The following is a 24,717-nucleotide window of genomic DNA, read 5'->3' on the forward strand; positions in this document are numbered from 1 at the left end:
TGTCTTCAGGAGGGTAATTAATTTGCCAACATTAACCATTTACGAATTTTCTGTTATTTAGAAAGAATTTAAAATTATTGTATTGTATTGTTTTCACAAATACATAATTCACAATGCCTATTGGAACTGCAATTTGGCCCATAGATGAGTAAAAGAGGTTACCTCCCCGCAAGATAAATTGCATATAACGCATCTTACTGAAGCGGCAACTAGGGTTTCGAAACCAGTGAAACAGTCGCTGTAGCCAGACATATCGTAGTAAACATTTTTCTTAATGCTCCTTACAAAAGAAAGTTGACCAATTCTTTTGTATAGGATTTGTTGGAGAGTCCATCCTCGACTGCCAGCCTTGTGATGCGATGACGACAGTGCATCCAGAATGTTTTCCCATCCCGGTGCCTGAGGACGATCCGTACTTTCCTAAAGTGAACATCACCACTGGGAAACCCATGTGTATCCCGGTTACACGATCCATGCCAGGCCAGCTGACTCTTGGTAAGTGACATTCAGTCAGTAAGGAAGATAGTATTAGCATACCATTCATCACCTTCATGATTATCATCTTTACGCTTTGTCGTTATAAAGCATAAAGAGAACGTACAGTATTGCGGTGCTGCAGAAATCGATGTCGACACTGTTAATGTAAGTTCACGCTTACAACAATCCTGATACGGAAAAAGTGGATTCTGGCTGTCAGTCTATGTAGGTCTAGAGCGATTTCTCCTAAATCACTTCACTAGTTTAATCGGTATCTTGAGAGTCAATTCAATTGTTATGCTTCACTTCAACGATCTGCTTTCTCAGTACTGCTATTTAATGACAAGAAAGATATATATGAGTCACATAGAATCAAACAGCACTTCATCCAAAAATCTGATTTGGTAGAAAAGACGAAAACTAGTGCAGTTATACTGCAAACGATGATTATACTACTGAAGTTAAGATAGATAAATTCCAGTTTGACTCCAAACGAGCAGTTTATCACATTCCCTGCAAAATTCTGCACTGAAACACAACTAAATCCCATATTTCAAAATTTGAAGAAAGTGTGGTTTGATTCTAGGAGACTCGTACAGTGCATACATTTTATCTTTCCACGTTCTCGGAAGTAGAGTGGAAGCGGCAGCCCACAAGCCTCCAGCACTGAGCGCTCGGTTAGAGTAAAGAATACGTGAGTTAAACCGTAGAATTTACAGTTTTATACAATTCAAAATTGTTAAAGTGCTAAAAGAATTGCTTACCTTTTCTAAGATTATGTTGAAAGTTTGGAAAGATAAGATGTATGCAATGTACTTAGTCATTAAGATTTATCACACTTTTAAAAATCAATTTCATAAATGAAATAATAAAATATTGGAAATTATTACTACATACGAAAAGCTGTTTCATGTGAATTTGTTCATTTCAAATAAAAAACATTTGCTCACATTGTATAATTTATAAATGAAGTACAATATCTTCCTTTTTGATATTATAAATACTGTCTTTTATTTGTAATCTAGAAAACGAGTGTTCATCTTTTTATTTAGAGACATAGTAAATTATTTAATTAATGTATATAGCCTAAACTGCACAAGAAAATATCATCCAAGCTGTAGACCTGCAACAGCATATCAGCTTTTGTTTCAGTAACTCAGTTTCAGTACGGGTACTGATTTGGCTGTCTGTGAATTAGTTATGATAAATAAAGTGAGGAGTTGACAGATATCGAAGAAGGGAAATTATGAATCATATGACATAATTGTTATAATGTTTTCCTCAGCCAACAATAATTATTTTGAAATGAAAGGTTTTGATCAGCCCATGTCGAGGTAATAGTGTTGCGACAGTTTAGATCAGATTAGTAAAGTTAATCAGTACTCTCACGGCAAAACGAATTTGACATTGGCGTTGTTTTAGAGTCTGTACTAATAGCCATCAAAGATTAGACGACTTACGACTTTCATTTCATAAGCTGGTAAGTGATGAGAATATTGTGAGGAATACATTAAGGCTCTTGAGGTTGTAAGGAGCGAAGAAAGCAACTATTTGCAAGGTGGAAAAATCTTCTGGAAATATATATAATGGCAAATTTTCTATCTCACATCACTATATTATGCTAATATACTTACATTAATAAATCTTTAAACCTGACATAAATAGAATATCGTCGCTTCATAGCTTGTGAACTACACTTTTAATTTCTTTCAGTAACGCTTCCAACTTGCCGATACTTGCTCTCAACGTTTTCTAAATAAACTATATGTGAATTTAAATTCTAAGCTTAATTTGCATAATTTATTAATATTAATGTTAATTTATATCGACATACAGCAAGGAAATTATTTCAGTGTAAAAACTTCACAATGTCCTACTGCATGTAATTAATTGGGAGTATATTTTCTTTAACATTTGTGTACCAATGGTCCCAATAAATAATAATTTTTGACGAACAATGAAAGAATAGGGTCTATTATTTAAAACAATTAGTACCTACTGCGTAAATGAAATACTGTGTTCGTTTTTTGTTGTTTCGAAATTACTACAATATTTTTTTTCTTCAAATACTATATAAAAATCATTTTAATAAATTATGCTTTACAAACCACTACTTTGTGAAGTATAACTGAGTAAGCCTAAAGTTTCTTGTATTACAATTGTCAAGTATAGACACTGATAATAAGTGTTTTTTTTCCTTCTGCTAAGTGTGTTTATAATGTCCAAATGCCTATTTAATCCAACCCTAGAAGCGCAGAATAGATTATTCTACACCCCTCCAGCTAAGAACTGGTAAGAGCAACCCTTGAATGATGCAACCTGCACAGACCGGTGATCCGCGCGCACAACTGCACATTTAGAGTCTGATTTCTGACATGCCTGGGCTAGGAGCTCAATATTCAGTTTTTGTCAGCCTCGAACTCCCTTGCAAAGACACGTTTTCGCATACGTTTTAAAGTTTCTCCTTATATTTCCCTCTCATTCATTAATTGCTCGCATGTCGCAGGCTACAGGGAACAGCTGAACCAGGTCACTGCGTACATTGACAGCTCGTTCGTGTACGGGTCTGACGTCTGCGAGACGAACATCCTACGTTCCTTTACTGGTGGAAAGTTGAACGTCACGAAAAACGCCGTGAGGGGTAAGCCGTTACTGCCTCAAATAACCACACACCCGGAGTGCAAGTCCAGCTCGAAGGTCTGCTTCCGCGCAGGTGAGTGAGTTGTATACTAATAAAAAAAATAAAATTATGTTTTATTTAACGACGCTCGCAACTGCCGAGTTTATATCAGTGTCGCCAGTATGTTGGAATTTTGTCCCGCAGGAGTTCTTTTACATGCCAGTAAATCTACTGACATGAGCCTGTCGTATTTAAGCATAGAGTGGAAGCTCTTAAGTTCGACATCCTATAGTGCGACTGCTTACGTAGGAGAATTAGACATGCCTCTATAAGGACACTAAGAAATGGGTTTGCCATATGAATGGGAATTGGTTCTGTGTCTTTTAGTGATACTTTCGTTAAAGGAAAACGGAATATTTTATTGATTAGGACATTCACATTGATCACTGATATTCAATTAATGAACTCTCCTTTTTCTATTTGAGAATTGTGCCGTTTGTGAGACGGAACTGTCGAAACCCACTGTGGTACTAGAACCGCATACACAAGTCTCGGGGCGGCCAGGAAATGCAAGTACAGTACTGTATTCGTTGATGGATAACCAACAAGAATTTGTATTCATTTCATCTGCCACACCCACTACCCTTATTGGACTGAACTTTCAATTATGTTCTGCCGAACTTAAGAGAGTCCACTGTACTTAAATGCCATCGACCTGGGCTGGGATCGAACCCACAACCTCGGGCACAGAAGGCTAGTACTCTACTGACTATGCTAATACTGATAATATACTGGTAATAATTTATTTTGTCTCAAAGTGTTATTCATCTTCAGTGAGTTTACATACACAGACACGGATTCTTCTTCTTTCAAACTAATTTTTATTGACCACAAATGGGAGTATTACAATTTAAAAAAATATATGTACTGTATATAACATTTTTAATGGATGATTTTTAATATCACTGCGAAGTTGTTTATACATTATCCAGGTTGAGACTTTTGTTACGTACTAGAAGTCGACGGCAATTCGGAAGGCGGTAGTCTGCTAGCGTTTGCGTCGAGAGAGACACATAGAGAGAGCAAGGCAGCGTACAAAATTGCCACATCGTACTTCACGCGCACTTGCAATACAAATAGCACAGGAGAGAATTTAAATTATCAAAAGACAATAATGACCTTAGCCATTGATTACTGTAAGCGTAACACCAAACGAATCTTCTTTCCTTCACTAACAATAATCTTCGCACGGTTCTCAGTCCAACACCACATGCTTCTGCAGTCGTTTCTTGCACGTTGGCAACTTTGGAGTCAGCACCAAGATGGCCGGCAGCGTTCTGCTCGTCAACGTTTTTAAAATAATTATACACAAACACTATTTTCTACGCCTGCCTGAGGAATACTTGTCTTTTTTACAGTCTCTTCTTCCATTTATTTATCTTACACAGTAAATGTTAGTTTTACTTATTTAATGCATTGAAACACTCACACGTGAAAAAACGAACTCTGGAAGTACTTGTTATAGACTGATTCCGATTGGTTCTACTATACAAGCTTGTGACGTCACATACCAGAAATGCTACGGCGCATATAGCAGCTGACCGCCTTCCGAAATGCCGTCTAGTCTAAGTATGTTAAAAGGAAACGAAATAATTTTCCTTCTGTGAGAAGATAGACTTCAGTTCGGAGTAGATACTACTTATATAAGTTAAATTATGAGATGTTGGTATGAACATGATACAGGTGACGCGCGGGCTAGCGAACAGCCCGGATTGGCGGCTCTTCACACTCTGTTTCTGCGGGAACACAACCGCCTGGCTGACGCCCTGTCCACACTGAATCCACACTGGGGCGATGAGAAGCTTTACCAGACGGTTCGCCGCATCCTGTCCGCCATCACACAACACATCACCTACCGGGAATTCCTGCCACGCCTGTTCGGGTGGGATGGCATCAACAGGCACGGCCTCACGCTACAAACAGAGGGCTATTACCAGGGTTCGTTTCTGATACTACAAGCTTTTATATTCATGCACGCTCTTCTACAGAGTTGCTATCGGTTTGGTTTACCGCTGGTGTGCGAGTCCTGGGCGAGGACTGCAGTTGTGGCCGCCAGAATTACTACAGTAACAGCGCAAAAACTACAACACACTTGCCTTATAATAGCTGCTGATAATGTCACTCTCAATAATTCACTCGCAAACGTGGATCCACCCTATCCTGAGCAAAATTAATCTAATTAATATTTGAGGAGAAAAATTCGCCCGGATCGAACCCGGGTCCTTGGTTCTACATACCAAGCGCTCTGACCACTGAGCTACGCCGAATTCAACCACCAACACTGCACCGAACCTTCCTCCTTCAATGTTTCCCTTTGTGACCTGACTCCAATTTAGGCATATATGTTGACGTATATGTCCAATGTCAACTGCCATTCATTATATTAGGAGCGCACTCAGCTGAGTGACTTGTTTGACCGGGATTCCGCAGTTAAGTTCACAGTAATCTGTACAGACATATGCACTGCAGCTATAAGAATTATAGATTTATTAATTTGTCCTACAGAATAATATCTGTAATATTGACGATTAATATTTGAGGAGAAAAATTCGCCCCGGCGCCGGGGATCGAACCCGGGTCCTTGGTTCTACGTACCAAGCGCTCTGACCACTGAGCTACGCCGAATTCAACCACCAACACTGGACCGAACCTTCCTCCTTCAATGTTTCCCTTTGTGGCCTGATTCCAATTTAGGCATATATGTTGACATGTCCAATGTCAACTGCCATTATATTAGGAGCGCACTCAGCTGAGTGACTTGTTTGGCCGGGATTCCGCAGTTAAGTGCACAGTAATCTGTACAGACATATGCACTGCAGCTATAAGAATTATAGATTTATTAATTTGTCCTACAGTATAATATCTGTAATATTGACAATTAATATTGCTCTTGGTACCCTAGAACCAAGGACCCGGGTTCGATCCCCGGCGCCGGGGCGAATTTTTCTCCTTAAATATTAATTGTCAGTATTACATATATTATTCCGTAGGACAAATTAATACATCTATAAAAATTAATCCGGTTTCTACAATCATATCCCAGTGAGATTATTACAAACCATAAACATATTATTCACATGACTTACTCATGTCAAAGTGAAAACAGTCGAGAAGTTTTTGTATGCCTGTAGAAGTTTTAGGTTTTAAATACTTACAAGCTTGATCGCCGTTACTCTCTCCACTTACATTGCGATGTCATTGGTCCTGACTCAAATTGTGCGAGTCCTACAGAAAGTTTTACTGTGCAGGGTCACATTTGTTTAAGGGGAAAAAGGCCAGTTCTGAAGACCTTGTAAGATATCATCATCATCATCATCATCATCATCATCATCATCATCATCATCATCATCATCATCATCATCATCATCATCATCAACTAGGTCTACATGGATTAGGTTCATCAGCCTGTTCCGGAGATGTTTAAGACAAGAGTCCATCTTTTCCAAGGTCTTCCTATTGTTCTTTTTCCTCTCGGATTACACTGAAGGGCTTTTTTATTATTCGTCTGTTGTCCGTCCTTGATATGTGTTCTATCCAGTTCTTTTGGTACTGGTAGTCATATATCAGGTTCGTTCCAACAAGCTGTTCATGTATCAGTTGATGTACGAACCATGGATCATCTTATGCGCATGCGCTGGTTGGGTATCTGCCACGGGATTGAAACAGAACTGGATGATGTTGGAACGCTTTTTCGGATCATCATGTACTACATTATTATTAAGTTGGTTATTTAACGACGCTGTATCAACTACTAGGCTATTCAGTGTCGAGATTGGTGATAGCGAGATGGTATTTGGCGAGATGAGGCCGAGGATTCGCCATAGTTTACTTGTCATTCACCTTACAGTTTGGAAAAACCTCGGAATAAACCCAACCAGGAAATCAGCCCAAGCGGGGATCGAAACCGCGCCCGAGCGCAACTTCAGACCGGCCAGCAAGCGCCTTAACCGACTAAGTCATACCGGTGGCCTTCGTATACTAAATCCAGAGATGATGTAACTGTGATCATCTTTGCTAAGAACGGAATGCTTAATTATGATCGTTTCGCAGCTAATTCCTCTTTCACAATAGCCTTGCCAAGACTCTGGAATTCGCTACCTGCTAGCATCAGGGACTGTCGAAATGAAATTGAATTCAAACGCAAACTTACTAGGCACTTGGTCAGTAATTGATTTCTTGTAAATAGTTTCCTTAATCTGTAACAAAATATTTCAATATCCAGTAATTTCATCACTATACAATTTTGTTATTCTAGGTTTAATTTGTCTGCGGGCTAAAGCAGGGAGTTGCACTATCACCTTTACTTTTTAACTTCGCTCTAGAATATGCCATTAGGAAAGTTCAGGATAACAGGCAGGGTTTGGAATTGAACGGGTTACATCAGCTTCTTGTCTATGCAGCTTGTCTATGCAGATGACGTGAATATGTTAGGAGAAAATACACAAACGATTAGGGAAAACACGGAAATTTTACTTGAAGCAAGTAAAGCGATCGGTTTGGAAGTAAATCCCGAAAAGACTAAGTATTTGATTATGTCTCGTGACCAGAATATTGTATAAAATGGAAATATAAAAATTGGAGATTTATCCTTCGAAGAGGTGGAAAAATTCAAATATCTTGGAGCAACAGTAACAAATATAAATGACACTCGGGAGGAAATTAAACGCAGAATAAATATGGGAAATGCCTGTTATTATTCGGTTGAGAAGCTCTTATCATCCAATCTGCTGTCCAAAAATCTGAAAGTTAGAATTTATAAAACAATTACATTACCGGTTCTTCTGTATGGTTGTGAAACTTGGACTCTCACTCTGAGAGAGGAACATAGGTTAAGGGTGTTTGAGAATAAGGTGCTTAGGAAAATATTTGGGGCTAAGCGGGATGAAGTTACAGGAGAATGGAGAAAGTTACACAACACAGAACTGCACGCATTGTATTCTTCACCTGACATAATTAGGAACATTAAATCCAGACGTTTGAGATGGGCAGGACATGTAGCACGTATGGGCGAATCCAGAAATGCATATAGAGTGTTAGTTGGGAGACCGGAGGGAAAAAGACCTTTAGGGAGGCCGAGACGTAGATGGGAGGATAATATTAAAATGGATTTGAGGGAGATGGGATATGATGATAGAGACTGGATTAATCTTGCACAGGATAGGGACCGATGGCGGGCTTATGTGAGGGCGGCAATGAACCTTCGGGTTCCTTAAAAGCCATTTGTAAGTAAGTAAGGTTTAATTCGTAATTCAGTAAATATAATTTTTTTTTCTATGATAAATTATCTAGCTTTCATTAGTCAGGCAATCTTTTCGTACTTTGATTTTTATTGTAATTGTAAATTTAATACTAATTGCAATTTTATTTGTAATTGTAATTGTAAATTTAATACTAATTGTAATTTTATTCTTCATATTATAGTTGGAATCTCCTGGTAGAGGGGCAGAGAAGGCCTAACGGCCTTATCTCTACCAGGTTAAATAAATAAATACTACTAATTTCTATAATTTTCTATAAAAAGATAAGAAAAAATATAGAATGCAAGAATTCCACTAATTCAATGTCGTGTACTGCGGACTCTCATCTAAAAATAGTTCTTTTTTAATCATTAATTTATGTACGTTATTTATTATACTTTTAATCAAAGTTGCATGTTGAAATTGTAATTAACTATTTCAATACCCAAATAATTTTCATTCCCTTTCTTCTTGGCGAAAATTTAAACTACAGGTCTAGTTTTATTATTCGTCTGCACTTTCACTTTTCATCTTAACCTCATTGAAGTGAACAGTCGATCATGCCTTTCTTCAGTATCCAGGAGACGTCGGTGATCCCATGCGCATGCGCGAGAGACGCACTCATTAATACATCTCAATTCGCTGACTATTTCTGGCCGTTTCGGACCCGTGTCAAAAGTTTGTTGGAACACCCGACTGCAGTACATGTGTCCGGTTCAGAACTGGTTTTAAGTGTGTTGGAACGCTTTTTCTGTACTGCGCATGCTCGCGATAGTTACGGACGGTTCCTGACTGTTGTTGGAACGAACCTATCTTATAAACTATGTTTTGTGTTCCTAGTTCTTGACGTACATCCATATTCTTCTTGATTTTATACATAATCAAGCATCCTTTCACATATTTTAAATATGTCATCTCTGCAGTCTATATCCTATTTAGTTCTTTTGTTTCCATCATTGACGGTTTCTCCATGAAGGATATGAGGATGATCTTACAGTTTAATTTCGTGCCTCTGAGGATAGAAACATTTTAATTACAGATTTTGATTTTCAATGCGTCTCGACGCATTAATTTCCTTCAAACTTCCACTTTCTGTCATGAGTGGTCGCCACTGCACAGCTCAGAAATAATTTCCGAGGAACCATCCAAATATCTTACAGCAAACGGTATTTCTAGCAGTGAAGTTAGTGGACAGGAGTGGGTACGGAGGGTGGGGTATGGCTTGAGTTTAACCGCGTTTGAGGTTATGACCGCGTATCCTAATACTACGGCCCTTCTTTGGTGGAGATCCTGTCAGAGACTGCAATTTTCAAGTACCCTTATAGCCTCCTTAAATACAGTTCATTAGTCATTTTAAACGAATAGAATAAAGGAAATAATAAATAATTTAAAATGAGACAATATAAAAAACAAAATGAATAAAAAAACAAAATCACATAAAAATAAATGGAATAAGCTATAATAGATACAAGAATTAACAGGAATTTCAGATGACAGGACTGCCGAAAGAACATCTGAAATTATATTTGATCATTTAGAAGAATGTAATTGTAGCAAGAAATTAATTGCGCATCGGTAAATATCGGCAGTACAATGCCTCAGGAGTCATATTCGCAACTAAAAAGGGGAGGAGAATGGAACTTCACTACTAATAAATTGCCAGTTCCAGAATGGTGAGCCAAAGACTAGGGGAGAGCTGGGTAGTATCGGACATCGGGTAATATAGGACAGTGATGTTTCTTTCATCTACCACCAGATGGTAGTACAGTGATGTTTCTTTCATCTACCACCAGATGGTAGTAGCAGTGTTCAGATGTCGCATTCCAAATTATCAGACGTCTTCATGCTATGCAGAGAAAAGTATCCCTAACTATCACTGGTGCAGACTATAGAACCACCAATAAACAACTACAAGACATGCTTGAAATAGAATCATTCTACGACATTATAAAGAAATTTACAGAAAACTTTCATAAGGACTTGCTGTACCACCCCAATCCTCTGATAAGAGCCCTGGCAACAAGAGTATAAAGTAACAACTGCCGTCAAGATCGGTCACCTCAATTAAATATAAAATGTTCCTGCTTGTTAACCATCTCTGTTAAAGTAAAAGCCTTTTAAGGCTGACACTTATGTACCATACATGTTTCTGTTAATAAAAAAAGAAATACAGAAATGTAACCATGTCACTTAGATACTACCATCTGGCGGTAGATGAAAGGAACATCACTGTCCGATATTACCCGATGTCCGATACTACCCAACTCTCCCGTAACATAGGCCTACTGTATTGATTTTGCATGCTTTATTATTATTATTATTATTATTATTATTATTATTATTATTATTATTATTATTACTAATGTTATATTATTACTTAATATTAGTGTCTGTCTTGGTCATCAGTCGTCAGTCATATCCCACGTACAAAAAATATTACGAGTCGCCACTAGTTACCATTACCCAGGTTTCACTCCTCTGAAGTGGGGTGGGTACTGCTAAACTTTTGTACAACTTTAGCTTTGTATCTGCTCTCACATTTCTTCTTTCTTTTCTATCAAAAAATCTTTAGGAAGAAAGGTGTAAGATATTAGATCTATAAATGAAATAGATTCTGTTGTTGCCTCTCAGGCTACGATGCGGACTGCGACGCCACCATTGTGAACGAGTTCGCCTCTGCCGCCTTTCGTTTCGGCCACAGTCTGCTGCGGCCCACTTTACTCCGCATGGACGAAGACTACGGAGAGAAGAAGCCCGGAGTTCGACTCAGAGATACGTTCTTCAACCCGGAGGTGCTGTACCAGTCCGGGATGGTGGACGAACTCATTCGCGGTCTCGCTGCTACGCCGATGGAAACCCTGGACCAGTTCATCACCAGCGAAGTGACGAACCACCTGTTCGAGGACAGGCGCATGCCCTACTCCGGCATGGACCTCGCAGCCATCAACATCCAGAGAGGTATGATTTAAGATTTTAACGGTATGTGATTTCTTGGATTCTAGCAGAGCCATAGGCACATAGTCGTCCGAATTTCCTGCCTCTGTATCGGTTATCGTAAGGGACGGCAATGGAAGACTGTCTGTTGGATCTGTTTCTAAGAGCAATTCCTCGCTCCAGCTTTTTTCACGGTGCAAAAATTAAAAAATCTCACATCAAAATCCAAAGATATTTGAAATACATGTACTTCAGTATACATCGTAATAATAAGAAATTAGATATTTTAGTAAACAATAAATTTATAAGTTATGCACATATCCCCTCTTTTTAGGATAAAAATAAATTAACAAATTGTGTTACCATATATTATAATAACGATTTCAATAACAGTATTGAAGTAACGTGTATAATTGGTTTGTGATTGCTGCAGCGCGAGACCACGGCATCCCGGGCTACAACGAGTACCGTGTGTGGTGCAACATGACGCGAGCGCGCGACTTCGACGACCTGAAGCGCGAGATATCGTTCCCCCTGGTGGAGCGATTGCGGCGTCTATATGTGAACGTGGACGATATTGACCTGTTCCCCGGGGGGCTGGCCGAGACCCCGCTCATGGGTGGCGTTGTGGGCCCCACGTTCGCCTGCATCATCGGCCACCAATTCAGACTCCTGCGACGCTGCGACAGATTCTGGTGAGTGTAAGTCCAGCTTTCAACTGGCTGGCGGATTGTTGCCTTACCATTAGCTTGTTCAAGGTTTCTGTACCACTTTATAACAACTTAAAATAAGTTATTGCAGTACTTTATATGTAAGTTAATTATTTTATCATATGAAAATAATAGTAATAATAATAATAATAATAATAATAATAATAATATTATTATTATTTTCATATTTACACTGTAATGTGCGCTCATTACACTTAAACTGAAAAGTTTCTAAGCTAGATATCACATAATGCAAGTAATACAGTTTTCCTGTTTAGAATTGAATTATTAACTTGTGCCTATTTACAAGTACATCCATTGGAAAGTCAATGTCATTATAGTTTATTAGAGATTATAGTTGTTTTTCTAGAGCTGAACTGAATGTCCTTGTTTCAGTGTTTCTATTTTGGTATAATTATTTAACAATATATTTGTCGCCACCTAAATTCATTTCTTGTATACAGGGTGATTCACGAGGATTTACCGTCGCTTACGGAGTTTATTTCCGAAGACATTCTGAGCAAAAAATGTCATATAAACATTTGTCTTAATCTCAATATTTTCAGAGTTACACTAATTTGAAATTATTAGTAAAGTACCTTTTTTCTTTTTTTTTTAAGGGTAAAAGAATATTACAAATAAAGAATGAACTATTCAGAAGTATCATTTATTTAATTGGTTAGTAATCTGAAACTAAAAATGTGTTGTTAATTGCTTTGTACAGATTTTGTGTTTCAATTTTTAACTAAAAATTACATTATTCTTACGCACTTATCACAAAAATTGTTACAAATCATACGACTAATCTCCCACTGCAAGTTCCTGCTGTCTTATCTTCGCTGCAGTTGTATGTGCAAATCTTGCAACTATACCATCTTAATTTATGGAGTCCCATAGATATTAGACCAGCGGTGTCAAGTCTGGAGACCGTGCCGGCCAAGATATTGGACCATCCTTAATCACAAGTTGAAATCAAATGTAGGCTATGAAAATGCAGTACATCTATCACAATAGAGCATACTTAGCAGAATATAATGACAAATGGATTCAAAGATTACGATAATCAAAGGAACTTTCATTATCCTGCAACTCGAAAAGAGGACGAATTCAAAAAAATTGTATTAACAATTTTTTTACAATAAATTGGGTCCTGTATCAGCTCCACAACGATTTACCTTACCTTCTGATATAATTATTTATTTTTATTTGCTGATTTATTTACTTATGTGTTATTGCAGGTACGAGAACGACGACCCTTTGGTTAGATTTACTGATGCGCAACTGGCAGAAATCCGCAAGATGACATTGTCGAGGCTGGTATGTAATAACTGCGACCACGTGACCAAAATCCAGCGCTCCCTACTGGACCTCGCGGATCCGTTCTTGTAAGCACACGTTATGTCTCATGATACCGATCTTGCAAGCTATTGCGCATGCATGCAGTTGCCAAACGTTCTTTCCTCTTGCAGGAATCCTAGGGTGTCCTGCAGCAGCGTTCCTTCCTTGGATTTGGAGCACTGGAAGGAGCGCCTGTCCTGCACGGTGGGACACACAACGATCGACGTGGGATCTGCCGAACGTATATCTCCATGCGTCATGTGTACATGTACAACAGAAGGGGTAAGTTTTGTGCAGAACTGTAGAATAGTCCTGTCGTTATATTTACACAAGATCTTAAACCAATTTATTTATTTATTTATTTCGCAAATAATTTTAACATAAAATATGATATAAACAGAAAAACTTTAGCTCGACCCTGAAAGAGTACAACTCGAGCTCAGGGGCGGATTCCTGAATTTAAATTAAGAAGTATATAATACAATTTGTCTTATGTCTACTACGCAATAAGAATATATAATTTTAAATTTACAATTTTTCAATTTTTATAAAATCCATACATAACTTTTTAAATTTAATACTAGAACTATTATAATTGAGAAGATTAGGATACTTAAATATAAATTTGTTATATATTCTTGGCAGAGTGCGTGCGGATCCTATTGCATTCGGGTAGGCTCTTCATGTTTGCATGCTACATAGGTATACAACTTACAATATCTCGAACATATTGATAATTTGATATTTGATATAATTTTAGTGAGTTCTGACATCAAACCAGAGCAGCAGCCAGAAGGAGGGTAAGAAAACAGAAACCTCCGGAAACTAATGATAAAATAAATTAGTAATTAAATAAATCATACCTTATTTACTTGAAGGTGAACTCCATTCTGCGTTCCTTTTTAGAAAACTCCTCAATGACATCGTTGTGGAATGTAGGGAATTTTCGGATTTCTTTCAGCTTTTTCTTCTAAATGGACATCAAGGCTAGACTGCTCAATCTTTCTTGCCCTTGAGTTGATCTTTGAAATGATTTAATCCGCTTAAGGGCAGAAAATGACCTCTCAGCAGATGCAGATGTGCTTGGTATGGTGAAAACCAGTAGGGTCAATTTGTACAATTCGACAAATGCTGTGTGGAGTTGTTTTGATTTTAAATGTGTCACCAGTTCATGAGGGTATTTTCCACGAAACTCTTCCATTGAATATAGGAATGTCAATTCATTTTTAGACGAACTATATCAAACACTGCACTGTGCTTTACATTCAGTGCATAATGAGGAAAATTTAATTTATAAGACTGAAATTTGGTTGGATCAAGCAATGAAATAAATTCCAACTGAGGGAGATTTCCAAACCTATCTGTAATATGGTTTGTCACATTGTCTATTATTTCAAAAAATATTCTCCTGTATTTTATGACATCATTTTCCAGGCATTTTCTTTTTCGCGGCACTTCTTCACATTCGACTTCATTACAAACATCACTCCATAATGCATCAAATCTGTCTCTCTCATGTAGAACAATACGCTTTGTTTCATTAACCTTTTCTACACAATACAGAATATCCAAATGCTTCGTCTGAAGAATGTTGTACAGAATGTCAGTGTATGCATAGATCTTTGATAACACATTTAGAAGAAATTTGGTCTCAAACTCTGAAAGGAAAGACAAATATCCACGCGCAAGAGCAACAGTTTCACTTTCCCAGTCTGATGAGTTTTTGAGTATATTTTTAAAAAAATCCACCAGCAATTCACGGTTCTCCTTTACAACATTGACTATTCTGGAAGAGAAATTCCATCTTGTGGGTGCACTTCTTGGAATTATTCTGTTGGAATATTCAGTAAGAGCATGCGCGCGTTTTGTAGACTTGGAGAAGAAGCTACTTAGTCCATTCAATGTCTGAAAAAAGATCCGGCACTCCTTAATACTCATAGCTGACTGAGATAAGACTAGATTTAGGACATGACTGAAACAATGACCAAATAGAGCTCTAGGATAAATGTCTTGAACGTTGGTTTTAAGTCCATTTATTTCTCCAGCCATCACTGCCGCACCGTCATATGTTTGACCAACTAATTTGTCTCTGATATCATAAGATCCCACTATGGCCATTACATGATTAAATAAACCATTAGCGGATCTATCTGCACTCACATCAACGAAGGAAATAAACGTTTCTTGAACCTGTGCTGTCTGGTCATGGATATATCTGAGAGTGGTGGATAGTTGTGATTTGTTGCTTACATCGGATGTTTCATCTAAAATAATTGCAACATGCTGGGCCATGGAAATGTCATTCTTAATAGATTCCATCAACACGCCACTGATAGCAGTTATGTCATTTTGAATTCTGTTCGATGTGCCCTTAAATGTTGTAGACGACTCTAGATGTTCTCGAAGAGTAGTGTCGTAGATGCTCAACAAATGTAAAAGTTCTATATAGTTTCCTTTGTTAAGTGAATCTTCACTTTCGCCATGCCCTCTGAACGGCAGTTCTTGCATGGCTAAGAAGCACGTTGCGTCGATTAGGCGTTTCAATATTTCTCTGTTCTTCTTCACCATTTCATTGTGACGCGCCACATCCGATTTCAATTGTTGATCAAGTTGGGTGTCAATACGAACACTTCCAAAACAAGAAAGCTGAACAACCGAATGCAAATGACACTGCGATCGTTCGTGTTTGACAATGGCATTGCTGAGATTATTTAAATTATTATAACCCTCTTTGTTCCACACACTTTGTTCGTTACAAAATAATAAGCATGGCCAGCAAAATAATTTACTACGATGACTGCATCCGGTTAGCCAATTAGTTTTCACATATTGGTTTACATTGAAATAACGTAAATATTCTCTACTCTTTTCTTTATGTAAAAACTTTAAGTTCGGAAGCGCCGGCACTGGTCTTCCCCCCACAGTTACAATTTCAACTTTTTCGTTAAATGATCTACAACCGAAAGGCTTTTTAAAAATCTGTTCAATTATACAGTGATCTTCTGCCATATTACAACAATATCGCACTAGTTATACCTCACTTTGTTCAAATAAACTCTATAACACACTCACTTTACCACTAGGAGTTCAAATAAACACTATAATACAGTAATTTCATCACCAAAAGCGCTTTCATTAGCGCCTACCAGCCTAACGTATTACGGCAATGGGCAAGACACGTAAATCAGGGCGCATGCGCCAGCTGTTCTAATGTACTGACCAACGAGTTAGATAGTATCTAACTCGTTGGTACTGACTATGAAGGGAAACACTACGCTCACTGCAGGACCAGGTAGTCTCAGCAAGCCAAGCTGCCCAACTCTCCAGTGACGAAAGATGCGAGAGCGAGCACACAGCGGACAATAATTCAAATGCGACTTACAGTACTAGCCAAAAGGAAATGAAAATAGGATGCCAAGCCAAAATTTGCAGAAATTAGTTAAGGACTCTGCAGACTTTCTTAAATTAACAGTATTACTTTTAAATACAAATTTAATAAATTTCTTCCTGTCAGCAGACCTAGCCTATCCAGAATGCACGCCAATGATTTTTGGGCCTAAATTACTACTATGATTAAATACTGTACCAGTGTTACATTTTAGTTCAAACAGTTAAAAGAATTCATACCATTTGTTTCATAACCATGAGAATACAATTGAAAATTATTTCAATTTTTATGTATGAATTTTATTAACACAAGATAATAAATTTGTCTTATTTTAAGAACATTAAAGTCTAAAAACAATTTTTGAGATAGAAAATCAATAGGTTTATGAAGACATATTTTAATTATTTTCTTCTGTAATAAATAAAGTAGATTAAAATTGGATTTAAATAAGCTACCCCATCCTATAATTCCATACATAATTACCGATTGAAATAAAGTTAAGTATATTGTGCGTAATAAACTTATTGACAAGTAATTCCTCAATAAAACAAAATAATATATTATCTTACGTAATTTATTACAACGGTAATTAGTGTCTTGGTTCCATTTTAAATGATTGTCGAAAATTATGCCTAAATACTTAACTTCAGAGGACTTCTTAATAATCGGACATTTACACTGTATAAAGCAACAATTTATTAGAGTTATGTAATTTAATACTTAATATAGATGTAGGAGGTTTGTTACATTTTTCAGATAATGTGAATACAATAATTATGTTTTTTTTTCGTTGATAGAAAGATAATTTATGTCAAACAATTTTTTTATTAATTTAAGTTCATTATTTCGGCACTCCAGTCGTCTCAAGGCATTACAGTATGACAAGTTATCTTTCGCGTAAATTGTGAAGTATTTTCTAAGGAAATGGAGAGAATCTTATATGAATTTCAGAGAACTTGTTCAAAATGTCGTACATGACAACGAGTGCTCACTATAGGCATTTTCTCGCTCTAGCAATCCTTGCGCGTAGGTACACAGATCTCTTTCCCTCTCACGGCTATAAGAAGAACAGCAAGGGTTATATGGCAGGCGTTGGAATTGAATGGAATTTCAGGAGGGGGTACCAGCGTATAGGTAACTAAGTATGGACACTTCGCGTCGGCACCTTTGATGTAGGCGGACTGATTTCAATGACCTTCAAGCCAGCTAAAGCGTGAGATTCTGCTTTTTCCCTAGAGTTGGCGCTGACATCACACCAGCTAGCAGTCGACACAGCGGAAATACAACACATAATTAATACATCTAGGTACATTATGTACTCAAATAAAATAAATAGTATCCATAAAATAATAAATCCGTCATTAACTGTAATGTCTAGACTCTAGAGTTCCTTTATAATGAGAGTTGAGACGTTGATCCCAACAACAATTAAAATATGTAATGATTTGATAGCACTGAAAATGGAAAAACAAAACTCTTATGAGAAGTAAAACCATACACCTATATTATATTATAAACATATATTAAACGAATTCGATACTTAATTTTATAATGTATTAGATTATTTTATAATATAATTTATGCTCGACCATGCCGAAATGTACTAATTATACACCTGGTAGCAGTCCTTTAATGCATGTCATTAAAGTACACCTACTCATTAAAGTACAGGTCTTCAGCCAATGATAACTCAGCTTACATGTGTTCAGCCAATGGCAAGTCAGCTTCGTACCGTTATAAAACCGCAAGTATCGATTATTCTCGGATATGCAATCGAAAGAGAATTAGCGAAAAGTCACGGAGGCTGGAAATCCAATACTGTCGCAGAAGGTTATGTTCTGTTACTATAATAATTAGCGTTAATTGTAAATAATATTCAAATAATTTCAATTTGTCATCTCGTTTTTCAATGTCGAATTCAATAATCAAGGTTATAATATTATAATATTATCAAGTTTAACGGGACTACGTCAAGGTCAATGACATTATTGTTCCTCGGAAAAAAAAATCAATACTTTCGCGTCTGCGCACATCTCACAATTCACGACCTAGAACAAGGTCACTTCCGATCTTGTCAGATACAAATAAAATGTATACTTCTGAATACCGGTAATTTCAAGTTAGAAATATGGTCGAGCATAAAAAGTCGTATGAAACTCGCCTATAGTGGTAATTAAGAAGCTCGTATGAAAATTATAAAACTCGCTTGCGCTCGTTTCATAAATATCCATACTCGATTCTTAATTACTATCATTATAGGCTCGTTGCATAATGTACTATTATTATATCTGAAATATATATATATATATATATATATATATATATATATTACAACTAGTTTGCCACTGAGAAATAAGGAAAAGCTGTTAACTTTAATTTATTTGAAGCAAAGCGTTACTGGATTATGCAATAAGGTAGGCGATGTTTTGATCCTGTGTCTCAACTCTATATTCAATTATTATCTTAGCGTATGCTCGATTATACTAGCCTCTAGCGCTTGAAACTGGAACTAAACGCCGGCGCACAGAGAAACAAAACACAGGAAAACTTGCTCAGTGTTCATTCTTTATAATCCCTATTCGCTGGGGGCACTATCACACAGCATTGCGAGCTTTCAAGATCTATTGCGCTAACCCTCAAGCTAGACTCATTCCCAAACCCACATCGGCTGACTGCACTAAGATTTACTGCGTATCCAAGTTTCAAGCAGACAACCCCACCCGTACCTAGCCCCCTCCGTGCATCGTCAACAGGTGCCTGCGTTCGGGAAATGCTATGGAATGATAACGAAATGGAGAAGTTGACGGAATGATGGAAGATGCCTAAAATGGGGAAACGCCACAAGCGTCACTATGAATTTTTCAATAGTAATCTCACTAGAGGTTTTGATTTATCTAGAGAAAATCAAAACTCGAGTGAGATTTAATTGACTATTACACGATTAGAAGAAAGTATATAAATATTAGAAGTAACGAAGTACTCCAATACCATAAAATATTAATTGACTTACGAAAATACAACTGTCTTCAAATGTATTATTGTATCATCTCAACATTACAAATATTACGCTAGATGCATGCTAGATGGCAGTAGTGTGTTATGATTAGCTGTTTTCTTGTTATCAGTTGTGCCAACTCTGTAGACGGTTACTAGTCAAGAAGGCTTTGTTGATTCAATTTCATTTTTATTAAAACAGTTGCATTCTACTTCAATTATCCGAATCCCAGTAATCAACGTCACTTGACAGATGATTTTCAATAAATCTTAGTATTAAACAATCTCTGATACGTGACTATCCATAATATCATATAGCAGAAGCTATAACATAACCTAAATAATATAGACGAGTATTAGAAAAGTTTTAATTAGAGATTATGAAATAAACAAGAAAAGTTTTAATTAACAATTATGACATAAAAAATGAACATGAATAATTTTAAAAGGAATAATTATTGAAAGCACAATTTTCAAATTTGAATGTTTTAGTGGTTGGTGGTTCAGTTGATGTTATATTGGATGTGTGCGTAAAAGAAGTGTACTCGTTGATATACATGGTGTATTACTTAGCTTATTCAGGATTTCCGAATGGTGCTCTTCATTTATTTGTAAATAGGGATTCAGGGAAGATGCATAGCTATGACCAGTGATCTTTATTAATTCTTGTTCTTGAATGCCAATGCGAGTCATATTTGAAAGTGCTGGAGTGGTTTGTAATTTTCTGTTATTTATTTATTTATTTTTTTTTTTTGACGTCCAGACCAATGCAGTTTGAAATGTTGGCAAACAAAGAAACAAATGCTAGGATAGTGATAAAATTAAACTAATGCTAGGAACGGGATAAAATTGTGCGATAAGCAGCCATGATTGGTTGAAAGACGTCCTTTCTTACCGTTTTATTGGTCAAAAGTAGTGTGACGTAGTAAAAGTGTAATAGTCAGTGTAATATCCCAGGCCTGACAGAAACTCGAGAGGTCTCCTTGACAATCATCTATCGTCCATAATGAAATTTGCGTCTGCGAAAAGTATTAAACCTAACAATGGCATCACTGTCGCCAACAAACAGCGCTTTACTGAAGGAACACTAACTTAAAAATGTATCATAATATCCTTAATTTATATCTAGAAACACCTCTTAACATAAAAAATAGTACTGACTAGTGCATTATTATTATTATTATTATTATTATTATTATTATTATCATCATCATCATCATCATCATCATCTTTATCATTATCATCATCGTCAGTTTTATTATAACGTTTTATTGTTAAGAAAGAAGGATAATTATGTTTTATTTCTAAAAATGTTATACAACGATCAAAATCTGCTTAAGTTGTTAATAGAATACACTGTTATGTTGTGAATTTTTAACTTCCCAGAAAATGAGAGACTAAGTAAACATTACGAAAACTTACATTTAAAAAAACAGAGAGTACTCATCTTATTTCCAAGTTCACGACAAAATTAACCATTACAACCTTCAACGATACTGCCAATTTATAAAATAAACAGTTATAAAACACGCCAAACCACAACCTTTTTAACCAAATAGTACGGGATGAGATAAAAATGTAGTTCTACACATAAATGAAAGTATTACGCAGTTAAAAGCACTTGAAATTTGAATTTTTCAATAAATTACATTTCAAATACAGTAAATTACAAATAATTATTTTGGTCATAAAACACATTTTAATTTTTTTTTTTTTTCAAAATTTGACTCTGATCTCACCTTAACAACACGTCATTATAAAATGAATAAATCATATTTGTTTAATAATTGTCGCTGTAACCGAGATGTCGCTATAAGCAAGTTCAACTGTGTATGGCTATCGGAAACTTTCGATGACTCATTTCTGTTTATCGATCGTATTTCGACAATGTTATTTATTTTGGTGACAGCGGGATAGTTATCAACGGGATACTCTATAAACGTTCGAAATATAGAAATTTGCTAGGCTTATATTGCGCTGCGCATAACGCATTTCACTGTCACAACTAGGGGACGGATGTTGATGAAAAGTCAGCTTATTTTTCACATTAGGACAATGCCTATTAATATAGAAATCCTTTCTATGTTAATATCAACGTAAATAAGTAATTTCTTAGATTGCATTTTTTGCATTTCTTTTAACTAGTAGGTCATTTTTATATTTTTCGGCTTTTTTTGTCATTTTTAATGCTTTGAAAAACTTTTAGTTCATTTGGAATGCATTTTACTTTCTACTTTATCGATAGATCTGTTAAATCATTTTCTAACCAAATAGGTCAGTAGTAATTACCTAATTAATAAGTGAATAACAGTGAAGTTTGAGTTTTATAGTTTGGAACAGACTCTAAAGTCCATCCTTCATTGCACTGAAGCTTCACTTCACACAATGGAAGTAATATAAAATGCTTGACAACAGCTTAGTTTAAGTGAGGACTTTGACCGCTACTGTTCTTTTGTCGATTCGAGGGTGTCTTTAGAATTTATGTTTGGAAAGAGGGAAACAATCACCATATCCTGGACAGGACGTTGTGTCCTCAACATGGTTCGGAAGGGATGTCTATTGTAGTAGACAGTATTTTTAACACAAACATTGCAAAGCTGCACGCTGCGCCCACAATTTGTTTTGTTATTCACACTCCCTCATCTGGAAGATCTGGTAACAAAAGTGAAGCGCGGTAGGAGGAGGAGGAGACGGAGAATGGAGGCACTGACATGGACCACCCCCTGATTGAAACACGTTGTAAACCCTCATTAAAATCTACAGTTTTCTCTTAAAACCTTAATTTTGTTGCATGTTCTTTTCCTTTGTCTTAGCCAAATTCCAGGAAGTTGCCTTCTTTCTCCGAGATTTGCAGAGCAGTCATTGAAACAAGATGACTAATTTTTATGAAGTTGTGTGCGAGTGCTGTGAATAATATTTAAATGTCATGTTATTTTAATTTTACGTCATTTTTCCATTAGTTTAAGGGCATTTTAATTATCATTTTAAGTAGATTTTTAGATCAACATCTGCCCCCTAGTCACTACACACCAGCTTCAAGTTACCATGTACACCAACAAAATGTCTGTTCACTACGACTTCCACGTGTAAGTTGCTATGTGTTAATGTCCTGTTTCAGCCGATCTGCCAGTCCCTCAAGATCGGAAATTGCTTCAACCTGGCACGGTCCTTCAGCCATGCGGCGGTGCTGGGTGATCACGTGTGCAAGGTGCAGTGCGCCTTCGTGTTCCGGGCGCTACCCAGGGTGGTGGACCCCGTGGATAACCAACTGGGCTTCAGCTAGCGACGTCTCCAGGACACACACCTACCTGCGCGCTGTACCGGATCTGCGTGCAACCGGACTCGTTATAGACTATCAACTTTCAGCTCCGAACTTTCCGTTTGGAAATCGTATTTTCGTTCGAACGTTGTAGCTTCTGAAGATATACAATGAAGTGTTAAAATACGAAACAGTGTACGTTCCAGATTGGTTCCAGAGTAGTAGTTATTTGTCGGATAACATGCTGCAGAAGGGAACAAATCTAAAGATTAAAAAAAACGAAAGTCAAACATGACCTCTTCCACCTAAATTCAATGTGTATTTTGTACTCTCTTTTAATTGGAGAATTTCGTTTCCAGACAATTCGTCACAGGGACAATTCGTAACATTTATTTCGTCACAGGTACAATTCGTCACAGATAGAAAATTTGTCATAGAGGTACAAAAATTAAATCGTGATTGCCTGAACAACTATTATGTGAATTTAATTGGTTTCAAAATCCGTAAATTTAAATTGGTTTAAAAAATGGCCTTTCAGGTCAATCTTTGCTGTAATTGTTATGTAACCGCGTTCACTGCATCGTATCGCACGCATCGGCTCTCGGTAAATCCGTCCATGTTTCTCGGATGAGCAACTTTTCCGATGCGTGCGATCATGGCCTTCTTTAATAAATCAATTTTAATTGCTCAACTGTTACTATTATGTCTTGCCATGTTCAGTGTCGCGCCAAAATGGCAGACGGAAAACTTATTTCGCTCGTAGAAAATTGAGAAGAGTTATATAATTTGAGGCATTTCCATTACAGTAATCAAGTCGTTTCTTACATATAGGCTATATTATGTGACCAATATCTCTTTCGTTTCTTCCTCTTCAATTAAGAAGCATGAAACAATTACAAATTCTTATTCCCTAACACTCATGATTAATAGACCTAACCTAAAAACTCCTCTGTTTTCAGCAATTTCAATATCGTACGTCATATGCTTTAAACAACTGATAGTGAATCCGATGAAGCGATGAGGTAGAGCCGTTACAGTGAACGCACTGCACTTAAAATATCCATTGCGTGCGATTCGTACGAGGAGTGCGATACGATGTAGTGAACGCTTACCTTAACTCTAAGGTACCGGGCAATACCTTGTATTGCGGGTATTTTAAAATTATACGTAATATGCATCTATGTCAACGTACTTCCGCTTCTTTTTGGTAGGAGAGTGACCTCTTTCTAATCGCACAATGTTCTTGTGCACTTCTTCAAATTCAAATATATTTTCTTTTGTAATTTTCTTATTTGCTTCACTTGTAATCCCCCTGCAACTCATTTTGAACAGTGACAACATTCTGTGTCTCGTGAACATATACCCTGTTCTCCTATATTAGTTTGTTATGGCCTCTTTCAGATTTTGTGAAACGGATTTCATCCGTCCTAGTTCCAGCTTAGTTTCAGGCTTGATGTAGGCCTACTGGTGACCGTAGAAATGTATCATTCTTTGTTTTACATTGTTTGAAAAACAAATAATTTTTGAGCTGTAAAGGTGTCTGTACAGACTGATTAACATTTCAATACAACATGCACATTTATGTACAAGTCTATTTTCATGACGTCAATATTACCGAATTGTTTCGATTGTCAATATTAACATATGACCAGTTTTGCACTGTTACGAATTTCAATTATATCACGAATTGTCTTTGTGAC

At 36.8% G+C, this 24,717-nt stretch overlaps 1 protein-coding gene across 1 annotated transcript in view; it reads left to right on the forward strand.

Moving 5' to 3' along the window:
- Window positions 1–23,660, forward strand: part of LOC138701407 (uncharacterized) — a 375,565-nt gene extending 351,905 nt beyond the window's left edge. The window contains exons 17-24 of the mRNA XM_069828266.1: window positions 316–495; window positions 2,984–3,190; window positions 4,841–5,095; window positions 11,026–11,352; window positions 11,762–12,023; window positions 13,277–13,423; window positions 13,508–13,658; window positions 22,877–23,660. Of these exons, the coding sequence (XP_069684367.1) occupies window positions 316–495; window positions 2,984–3,190; window positions 4,841–5,095; window positions 11,026–11,352; window positions 11,762–12,023; window positions 13,277–13,423; window positions 13,508–13,658; window positions 22,877–23,041 (1,694 nt within the window). The 3' untranslated portion in view covers window positions 23,042–23,660. The remainder of the gene's footprint in view (window positions 1–315; window positions 496–2,983; window positions 3,191–4,840; window positions 5,096–11,025; window positions 11,353–11,761; window positions 12,024–13,276; window positions 13,424–13,507; window positions 13,659–22,876) is intronic.
- Window positions 23,661–24,717: the final 1,057 nt, after the last annotated feature.

Source organism: Periplaneta americana, chromosome 6 (genome assembly GCF_040183065.1).
Source record: "Periplaneta americana isolate PAMFEO1 chromosome 6, P.americana_PAMFEO1_priV1, whole genome shotgun sequence".
NCBI lineage: Eukaryota > Metazoa > Arthropoda > Insecta > Blattodea > Blattidae > Periplaneta > Periplaneta americana.